The sequence below is a fragment of the Sebastes fasciatus genome, chromosome 3 (assembly GCF_043250625.1).
Source record: "Sebastes fasciatus isolate fSebFas1 chromosome 3, fSebFas1.pri, whole genome shotgun sequence".
Lineage (NCBI taxonomy): Eukaryota > Metazoa > Chordata > Actinopteri > Perciformes > Sebastidae > Sebastes > Sebastes fasciatus.
The window spans coordinates 37,056,458-37,067,075 of NC_133797.1; the positions used below are offsets into that span (position 1 = coordinate 37,056,458).

A 10,618-nucleotide genomic window follows, 5' to 3' on the forward strand; every position below is an offset into this window, starting at 1 on the left:
GGACAAAAAGGAACTTCTCTGGGAGTCAGCTGTACAACAAGGGAGCTAAAAACATTGGCATGCCATAAAGTCTGCTTCTAAAGCCTTCATTTTAGATTTAAAAATATTTAATGATACCAGCTCCTTGATTTTTAGGTCATTTTGGAGCAAATTCCAGGCTGAGGGTGCAGAATATGCAAAAACCCTTTCCCCAATTTTTGTCCGAGCTTTTGGGACAGAGAGCACAAAGAGGTCCTGTGAACGCAGTGAATACATGTCCACATTTTTTTTTGCATAATAAAAACACTTAAGTATTGTGGGAGCAAAATTAAAAATGATTTATCATTTTTTTTTTTTATATACTTTATTTTTTCCCTTTTTTCAAGGCTGTTTTCATACATGCAATTCACTGTTCGTAGTTACAACAGTCTATAAACCAACTTTTAAGTAGATGAGCTTACAGACAAACCCATAAAGTACACTAGAGAAAACAACCTCAACATTCAAAACCGAAACAAAACCAAGAAAAGAAATAACAATAATAACAATGACAAAAAGAATGAAGAGTTAAAAAACACACATAAAAAAAACACACACACATAACAAAAAAAACAATAATAATACAAAAATAAAAATGTCATTGAATGTCATTTTAATTCATGTTTTTAATAATGTATTAGCTAAAATGACTGTAGATTAGTGGTAATAGATAAGTATGGTGCTGGTGTATTATTATTATTATTATTCATCTTAGTGACAGTGATGGTTGCCATAGCTACCGGGGCGCCCCTGCACGCTGCTGTGTGCGCGTGTGTTCTATGTTCTACGATGTCATTCTAGAATTCTATGACGCATCACTGCCATTGTGGAATTCAGTAAGATTAGGACTCAGCTTATTCTTCACTTGTTTTCTCAGAGCAAAATATCTTGCAAAACCGCCAAGAGACCAAAACTCAACGCTGAACATCCACTTCTTCATTGACACAATGTTATCAAACAGGCAAAGTGAAGGTAAAGAATTGTTTCTATCACAGATCTGTGAAACACACACTCAGTAAGCAGAGCAGCAATACCTCTGTATGGTTTCTGTTGGAACATATTCATATGTAACGTGATTAATCCTACCTTTGAGAGATTAATATTCAGACTGTGTGAGAGAGATGTTTCTAATCATTTTTGTCCAATGCAGTTTGACAAAATGTTAGAAACACTTTTCGAGAAAATGTAATCCAGTCATGGACATGAATTCCCTTTTGCACATTTCCTAATATAACTGCAAAGTTTCTAATCGTGCAAAAAAACAACAACAATATGTTCAACTTGATGTTAGGTCAAATAGTTTTCTTTAATGACTCATGCACAGGTGGTAGTTCCTGTAAGCCTCTATTCAACTGGGTTAGGCAGTAATGGAGCACTGATTGAATTTATACTTATTCAAAAACTGACATTGAGAAAAGTAATAAAAGAGGATAAATATAATTATTTATATTATAAATATTAAAGAAAAAGTTACTTGTATGACTATGTGGAAAATAAACAGCAGTCTATATTCACAAAAAGAAGAGAAGATGGTTAAAAGGCTCATCCAACACAAACTACAACCTCAAAAATGGCTTCAGTTGAATCCACACATCTCTGACATAGAGTGTTTTTTTTTTGGTTTCTGTGTGTCTCACACTCAAAAACACAAAACTATTGACATGCACCGAGTTGCTTCTTACAGTAGAAGTGTTGTAGTTAGAAAAGTCAAAGTGTATGACATAACTTGTGTCAGTGAGTGACTGACCACCTCCTCTGCTCTCTTGTTTTGTTTACAGTCACGGTACGTAGAAGCGTTCGACTGACCAACGCAGGATATTACGACCATCTAGGAAAACCAGTCATTTCCTACAAGGAGACGGCTACGTACAAGTAAGCTGACGTGTGTGTGTGTGTGTGTGTGTGTGTGTGTGTGTGTGTGTGTGTGTGTGTGTGTGTGTGTGTCACAGTCATGCTTGTATACAGTATGTTCTGTAGCATACACAGGCTATGTGTTTAACAGTCATAAGTTCTTCATTATACATCTTCAAAGCTCTCACTCTTTCTCATTTTCATTATACAATACTTTCAGAAAAAGGAGGTTTTCTCCAGACGGTCTGAGAAAGTCCATCGCCAAGAGAATCAGCATGGCCAGCGAGATCATAGGGGCCAATTGGGCCATAGGGGCCAACGGGGCCAACGGGGCCAAAGAGGCCAGCGGGGACAACAAGGACAGCGGGGGCAACGGGGCCAGCTGGGCCAAAGAGGCCAGCGGGGACAACAAGGACAGCGGGGCCAACGGGGCCTGCTGGAACGGCATTATTCGCTGGCTGTTCTTCATGCTGCCCGTGTGTCTTGGTAAGCGATCTCTCCTTCTACAAACAATCATATCTTGTTCATCAGCTTGTGTGTTTTATACTGTAGAGTGTCTGTCTTTTGAATTAAACATCACTGACCTGTTTCTCCAATACTTTGTTTCTCTCCATCCATCAGGAATTGTATACTTCACCCTGGCTCTATCCATGAACAGCAACTCTCTTGACTCAGGACCCTCAGCGTCACTTTTCCCATCAACCAAGCGGGATAAGGTATGACCTTCTTTTTATTCTTAATGTGCACCTATAAAACACAATCACAGCCCAAATATGTTCTCACCTACATGTTGAAACACACAATGATGTCAACATCCACCATTCAAATGAATCTCCTGTCACTTACAGGCCTTGAGCACATATGAATGGATGGGGGAGCGGATGAGAATGCTGCAGGACGAGGTGCTGAGGTTAAAGTGGGTCAAGGAGCCACCAGGGGACACTATGCTCAACTTTGCCCTGGAGTCGCAAGGTGAGACATCTAAATCACCCTCATCATTTTTATCTGTCAGATTGTAATTCACACATGTGATTTTTAGTTTTGAGATCCCTTTTTCACTTTCTTTGTGTGTGTTTTTGTGTGCAGGGGCCCTTGTTTTAGCTCGATTGTCCTCGGAAACATACCAATGCACCGGACCAACCTGTTTTCTTTCATCCCTGATATCTCTTTGGAGACGACCTGTAGACCCAAGTATTGTGACTCAGGTAGGAACTAGGAAATACACACAAAACACATGGCTATGTGGTTTGGCAATATCATCTAATGATTTGGATTGTTTTACTGTCTATTTTGTTATACCTCATACCATCTAAACTTTTTTTTATACTCTTTCATTCTTCAGGGAGGACCAATCGTGGATGGACGCTGCTGGCCATTTGATGGTGAGCGTGGACATTTAGTCATAGCCCTGTCCCACCCAGTGACCATCAGCCATGTGACACTGGGTCACATTTCAAAGACCGTGACAACTGACAGCATCTCGAGCGCCCCAAAGATGTTTGCTGTCTATGTAAGTCACAAATTTAAAATTGTTACACTGCAGACGTCACATACACGGAGAACAACAAGGTGCTCAACTGGATCTCTATCTTTCTCTCTTGCAGGGCATGAAGACTAAAGAGGATGAAGGTACCCTACTAGGAACCTTTCTTTATGATCAGGACGGCGAGTCATTGCAGACTTTCAAACTGTCTGTGAGTATTACATCGTGCAACGAAACACATGCACATGCATTTTTTAAATTTCACCCACAAGCTAATATATCATAAGAATTACAGTTTGTCTGTCCTCATTGTAGGCTACTCATTATATCCCTTATTTCCCATCCTCTCGGTTTGTGCTCAACTAACTCTCTCTGTTCATTTCTCTATCTCTCAGGATCAGGAAGCAGGTGTCTTCAGCCACGTGAAACTGCAAGTCGAGAGCAACTGGGGAAATCCTGACTACACTTGCGTGTACAATTTCAGGGTCTATGGGACCATATAGAAGACGGTGTTTGCTCCTATATGGGATATGGTGTACTGTGAGTGTTCACCATACTTTCTCCCAGCAAACCTCCTGCTGGGGAGAGGTGTGGTGTACTGTGAATGTTCACCATACGCACCTGCTGGGGAGAGGTGTGGTGTACTGTGAATGTTCACCATACGCACCTGCTGGGGAGAGGTGTGGTGTACTGTGAATGTTCACCATACGAACCTGCTGGGGAGAGGTGTGGTGTACTGTGAATGTTCACCATACGCACCTGCTGGTTAGAGGTGTGGTGTACTGTGAATGTTCACCATACGCACCTGCTGGGGAGAGGTGTGGTGAGTGTTCACCATACTTCCATAGTTTGAGGGCTGCACGGTGGCAGAGTGATCAGCACTGTTGCCACACAGAGGAAGGACTGGTGATCGGCCTATGTCTGTGTAGAGTATTCTCTCCGTGCATGCATGGGTTTTACCAGGTACTCTGGTTTCCTCCCATACACAAATAATAATAATGATTATTGTTCAATAAAAATCAAAAAAATATTTCTGCTTGTTTTATCATCTATTTGAAACCCACAAGTGCAGTGAACTTGATACAAGTATAAAATAACATACAAATATCATTCTTCCATCTTACAAAAGCACATTATTGATCATGTAACAATTCCAACATATAATTTAACATTTACAAATTGAATAACAAACAACATAAATGCCAGATTCAGGTGATATGAAATAAAAAATAAACTTGAAAAACTTAACCTTGATGAATTTTGATTCCAACCATCAGAGTATGTAACACATTTAAACAGGTCATTTTAAAACTCACAGTATTCGGACAACCATGAAAAGTTTCTGTATCTCAATCTGTGGAGTGAAACTATGGAACAGTTTCATTGTGGAGCTAAAGCAATGTCCAAACTTAAACCAGTTTAAAATAAGGTATAAAGACATGATGTTCACAAGGTACAGGGATGAAGTGGGGGTTTGACAATCACAAGGTGTTTACAGGGGTTACTGTTTATTTATCTATTACTGTTTGTTTATTTATTTATTGGTTACTTAATATTTATTCTGTATTAGTCTATCTTCCTATTTTTTCTGTAAAGAATAATGCAAATTTAAAATTCAAAATCAAATTTAGAATAATGTATTCATGGTCAGATGCTGTGTATTGTATATATATATATATATATATATATATATATATATATATACGTATGTATACATATATGTATATGTGTATGTGGTGTGCAGTGTGCGCATGTAGTGCAATATGCAATGTATACATATATATATATATATATGTGTGTGTGTGTATGTGTATTGCATGTTGTATTGCATGTGCATATTGTATATTATAAATTGTATATTATCAATAATAATATGCGCATATACGAAAAGATAACTAGTCAATATGATTAAGTTAAATATATAAGTAAGTAATTGGTATTGTGATTAAGTTATATTATAAGTAATGAATTGGTATTCTGGATTGATAACAAATTTATAGTTTGATAAGGATAATTATATCAGTAATTAATTCATATTTCTGTATGACAGAGATAAAAGGTAATTATAGTAGACAAATTTAAGAACATTTAATTAGAGTATATGTATGGCTCAATAAGGAAGCTGGTTAATTATTAATGAATGAGTTATGGAGAAGGGGTGGGATTAAATAAGTTTGTACTTCTTCTTACTCCTTTTCGAATATATAAATCAAGGCATCAAGTGTTTGACAATTTGCTTTTCTTTTGCTTTTCATTGTATGTAAATACTACTTCTTTCTGGTTGTCCACTTGTTGGTATGATCATTCTCTTTTTCTTTATTTTTTTTGTATTCTACATGTTCTAAATACATTTTTAAATGAAATGAAAAGAAGCTGTGTAATTTGAGGTACCAAACTGTGAGAACAGTCTTGAACTACTGCACCATTTGTGTTTGAGTGAAAAATACAAGGATGGTGCAGATAAATAAAAACATAAATAATCAAAACAGCGACTGCTCTGTTTAATACAAATCTGTAAAGTGAGGGTATTAATTTGGCTGCTTGGTGAAAACGAGGCTGACACTGAAGAAAGATCCACGACTATGAAGCTGGACCGGCCCGCCTCCATGCTGCTGCCTGCACATGCTCGACCTGCATTTCCACCAGATCCGTGATGGAGGGTGTCTCAATGCAGGAGAAGCAGTCGCCAGGAGATTCAGCAGTGGCATCGCCTATTGCTTAAAGTGTTGTCAGAAGTAGATTTGTTTAAGAAGTTTATATAAGTTGCCTCCAGCTTTCTGTGTGCAGAACCTCCCATTAAACACATGGTGGCAGCAGCACTCCACTGACAGGAGTCAGTCAGCCGGGCATACATGTCACTGCAATATTAGTATTAATGTAACTAAGCACATTTACTCAAGTACAGTACAATTTTGAGGTACTTGTACTTTACTTGAGTGTTTTCATTTTCTGCTACTTTATACTTCTACTCCACTACATCTCAGAGGGAAAGGTTGTAAGTAGTTTTTACTGCACTACATTTATTGGACAGCTTTAGTTACTTTGCAGATTTATATTGTGTATTAATAATCTGAATCAACTAATACATTATGATATACAGTATATATACATACATATATATATATATACATATACATATACATATACATATACATATACATATATATACAGTACATAACCAGCTGCAATATTAATGTGATGTTTACAGTACTGCATCAAGACATGTACCATTCAGCATAATAATAATAAACGGTACTTTTAGATACTTTAAGTACAGTATTTTTACACTGTGGTATTACTACCTTTTCTTAACGATTTTGGTAACATTTCATTTTATAGGTCCGCAAATTTCATAGTAATTAGCTGATAATTAGCAAGTAACCTATTTGAAATTTCTTTGGAATTACTGCCAAATTACTCAATTTATCAAAAATGACTTTATTATAAACATGATTTAATAATTGTATGCTAAAATAGCATATAATGGTTAAAATAGGGCCCTTAGGCTTGAGGAGCGTCTGCTCTTCATCGGAGGTGGAAAACTAATAGAAGACACATCTGATCAGGCACAAATCTCACCATTGTGTGACTTATTGAAAAAGAAGAAGTCCATATTCAAAGAAGTTATTTTCTAATTATCATATATTTAACAGCAGACATGGAAATAAAGCATATGAATTAACTTTGTATTCTTTTGAGCCGGCTCGTTCGCGTCCGACACATCACTAATTTCATGACAACTGGGCTACGTCCATCTGCTGAGGAAGATGATGTCATACAATCTAAAGCTCCAGAACAGCTACTAAATGGTCGTTGTGGTGCGACTGTTTTGCTTCAAAGGTCAAGAATGAACTCTCAATCTCTAAATAGACATTTGTTTTAATGAATTCAAGACAGTGAAGCATAATAGAATAGACATGTTGCTGATCTGGTGACAGTAGCTAAACTGATATAGTGTTAAAATTGGACACTCCTCCTAATTATAAAGGTCCTCAGCCTGGCAGTTGAGACTGCTGTAAACCCCGGCAGTCTCAAGCTTGTAGAAAGCATCACAGTGTAAGTCGTTCTCTCCCGTCACGTTCACAGAGACAATAGTGAACATCTCATACGGAGGAATCAGTACTTCATCTTCGTCCGAGTCAAACTCGGAATAGGACTTGAGGTAGGCGCCAAAACATGTTTCTATCTCAAAGCAGGTCCTCCGTCCAAACTGACGCAAGTCCTTGTTGAGGGAGCTGGAGGCGAATGAGCCGAAGCGAATGGTTTGTCCTAATTCCCCGATGAAGAGCAGTTTGCTCCTCCGGTAGGTGGTGAAGCAGCTTCTTTGGTTGAGTTTGAGGAGCCGGATGGCGTCAGACAGCAGGAAGTGGAGGGCGTGGAATTGAAACGATGTCTTGTAGGAAGCCTTCCCCCTACGGACTGCTCGGTTTAGGTCGTCGTATGACCCCGCTGTGTAGGCACACAGAGCCCTGAAGTGATTCCAGGACAGCGGGTCATACATGTCCTTATTCTTCATGGCTTTGAGGGCACACAGCTTTGTGTATGTGGAGTGCAGACCTTCCCTGGTGCTCCTGGGGAGGTAGTGGCGTTTCACGTTGATCAGCATCTTCTGAGAGCAGCCGTAATACATGTCATCGACGGAGTCCAGAGACAAGCTGAGAGGGATTCTGATGAGCCTGGACAGACCTGACGGGACCTGTACTGCTGCCTTCAGCGAGGCGTTTGTGGTTTTCTGCACGGCAGCCTGAACGGAGGTATTCTGAACATTTACAGGCTCTTCAGATGCTGAAGATGGGTCCACTGTAGCCTCCTGTGGAGAGGATGTCTCAACATCGACCTTTTGGACATCAGAGCGTTTCAACAGGGCCTTTATGGTGTCATGTTCAGGCAACTGTTGAAAAAACAGAACATGTAGTTTTATTTAGATAATGCATTTTACAAAATAACATTAAATTAAATTTTAACGAGGAATAACTGTCATGGCCATTTTTCAAAGGGGTCTCTTGACCTCTGACCTCCAGATATATGAATGAAAATAGGTTATATGGGTACCCACGAGTCTCCCCTTTACAGACATGCCCACTTTATGATAATCACATGCAGTTTTTTTGCATGCAGTATAAATGGGTCATTTCCTTCTATTCTAAAATGGTGTATTTGAATATTTCTGCATGGGGTCCCTAAACAGTCTTGAATTACATAAAATGGGTATCACAGTAAAGCTGAGACTCTTGTGGATCCAATGAGTTCAACTGTATTCATGTGTGATGATGTTAGTCCCCATAGTAGCAATTTCATTGTAGTGGGACCATTTATTGAAACCTGACCGCACTGTATGAAATGACCTGTGGTGACCTCTAGGATAATCACAGCCTCATGAATTGTTACAGCCACAAACTACAGACCTAGAACATTCAGAGGATGGATGACTTGCATAGGTAGATTGACAATAAGGGGGTTTCTGAGCAGTTTACACAACAGACGTGCTTGCCGTCCTATCGCCGAAAAATTCAATTCTTGCAGAAATCTCCAAATGTCCAAAGTTTTTGATCCAAAATCACAGCATGGCTTTTTCTATGGTGTTCCTCAAGGTCTTGGTGTCTTAATGTGGTATTTTGGAGGAATTATTGATATTTTTTATTAATTCTCCAGTGTTAAAAAATGGTTAAATTTAGCACCAAAATAAATATTAAATGGTATCAACACAAAATTTGCTGCAACAATTTATGAGTCATAATAGAGCATGAGAACAGAATCATATACTTCGATCATAATGTTATAAACCCTTACACACTTTTACAATTCATTTTAATTCATTCAGTCATTCATTTTTATTTCCGATTTATGACTATAAGAACTTGATCAACTTAATCAAATTCAATTAGGTCAATTTCAGACTTCATCGTCATCAATCATTTTGAATGCGTAAGACATTTTACTAATAATTAGAATACAAAAGTATTTTTTACAGAATGGTGAAATATTGTAAAATCAGTGGATATTAGTGGCATGTTACTGTATGCATTAATTATCTTACCGTCTTTGCATTCAGAGGTCTTATCCTCACACAGAGGCAGCAAAGGACGATAAACATCAACATACTCTCCTTCATCATGATTGAAGATACCTAAAAAGAAAACAGGCATTTATTATTCCTGCCTATTAATTCAATCCAAACTTTATTGCAGACTCAAGGTACAGATAAAAAACAAGACATTACATATAAAACATTACATTACAAGATGCACAATAAAAAGTCATGATTAAAATAGATTAGAAATATAAATACATTAATGCCACATATAAAGAACTATACCAATGCCTCCACCGCTGTGATTGGTACCGTGTAGTGTTAAATCTTATGTTAGACAACCGCAAGATTATTTCAATCTCAGAGTCATTTAACCGGCATATAAATTTGTACATGAGATTTCTTAAGACAGTTTTTAAAGTATTTATGCCTGCAGACATAAAACATTTCACTTGCACTGCAACATCTCGGTCTTTTGAGTAATATTCTCACTGCATCATTATATGCAACTTGAAGTCTCTGTAAGCTCACTTTTTTATAGTTTGACCACAAATGGGCTGTAGACAGTACAGTGGTGTACAATATGCTCTGAACAGAGACATCTTCACTCTATCTTGAACACATACTAAACTTCTGTGAGAGAATGTTTGCTTGTGCATACATCTATAGCGGCATTGCCTATAAATATCATCATCTGTCATGTCTTCAGTAATGAAATGTCCAAGATATTTTACCTTATTACAGACACAAAGATTGTTAACAGACAATTTGAAGTCTGGAAATTATAGACATTTTGAGTGTGCTGTACTGGCATATGTATTGGATATCATGCACACCATACACAGAACATACATTGAGGAACTATTAACTTTAAGTGAATAGAAATGCATCACATTCAGATTATAAATCCATTAGCACCAGAGACATTTTATAATAATACAATTATAACTAAAAATCACTTACTTTCACTTTCTCCAAAAAAAATGAAACCAACATTTTTTATTTTTTTTATTTGAATGATTTCATAAATTGCAACTTTTTGTCCAAATGAAAAGAATACCATAAAATGTACCCCAACTGTTCTCTACATCTTGCAAAGTTAAAAAATAAAAGTGTTTTATTGTGTGTTTATGTGTATAAAAGACGTTTTGGCCATTTTATGCCTTCATCATAGTGTTATTATTATTATTATTATTATTGCTCTTGACTTTGAATGCTAAGATTCCCGACAGCAT

At 37.5% G+C, this 10,618-nt stretch overlaps 2 protein-coding genes across 4 annotated transcripts; one reads left to right on the forward strand and one right to left on the reverse strand.

Moving 5' to 3' along the window:
• Positions 1 to 850: 850 nt before the first annotated feature.
• LOC141764962 (SUN domain-containing protein 1-like) lies at positions 851 to 4,600 on the forward strand. Of its 3 annotated transcripts, none has more exons than XM_074630687.1 (9): positions 851 to 990; positions 1,797 to 1,890; positions 2,090 to 2,355; positions 2,491 to 2,585; positions 2,718 to 2,841; positions 2,956 to 3,074; positions 3,212 to 3,379; positions 3,474 to 3,563; positions 3,748 to 4,600. In XM_074630687.1, exons 1-9 carry the CDS (start codon positions 966 to 968, stop codon positions 3,853 to 3,855), a joined length of 1,089 nt encoding a protein of 362 aa, XP_074486788.1. In that variant the 5' UTR covers positions 851 to 965; the 3' UTR covers positions 3,856 to 4,600. The 3 variants fall into 3 exon arrangements, with proteins under 3 accessions (XP_074486788.1, XP_074486789.1, XP_074486790.1); XM_074630688.1 differs by having other exon boundaries at positions 2,971 to 3,074; XM_074630689.1 differs by having other exon boundaries at positions 971 to 990; positions 1,797 to 1,900; positions 2,099 to 2,355; positions 3,748 to 4,382.
• A 1,926-nt stretch (positions 4,601 to 6,526) lies between these two features.
• Positions 6,527 to 9,796, reverse strand: LOC141765366 (ecto-ADP-ribosyltransferase 4-like). The gene is made up of 2 exons (XM_074631425.1): positions 9,390 to 9,796; positions 6,527 to 8,243 (listed from the first exon to the last, which is right to left on the reverse strand). Exons 1-2 carry the CDS (start codon positions 9,465 to 9,467, stop codon positions 7,329 to 7,331), a joined length of 993 nt encoding a protein of 330 aa, XP_074487526.1. The 5' UTR covers positions 9,468 to 9,796; the 3' UTR covers positions 6,527 to 7,328.
• Between the last annotated feature and the right edge of the window lie 822 nt (positions 9,797 to 10,618).

Bases quoted from the DNA above. Each gene is read 5' to 3' on its own strand.
- LOC141764962 (XM_074630687.1), top strand. From the start codon at position 966: ATGTTATCAAACAGGCAAAGTGAAG. The intron at 2,842-2,955 runs GTGAGACATCTA...TTTTGTGTGCAG, and splicing joins CTTTGCCCTGGAGTCGCAAG to GGGCCCTTGTTTTAGCTCGA. The intron at 3,075-3,211 runs GTAGGAACTAGG...TTCATTCTTCAG, and splicing joins ACCCAAGTATTGTGACTCAG to GGAGGACCAATCGTGGATGG.
- LOC141765366 (XM_074631425.1), bottom strand. From the start codon at position 9,467: ATGATGAAGGAGAGTATGTTGATGTTTATCGTCCTTTGCTGCCTCTGT. The intron at 8,244-9,389 runs GTAAGATAATTA...TTTTTTCAACAG, and splicing joins GACCTCTGAATGCAAAGACG to TTGCCTGAACATGACACCAT.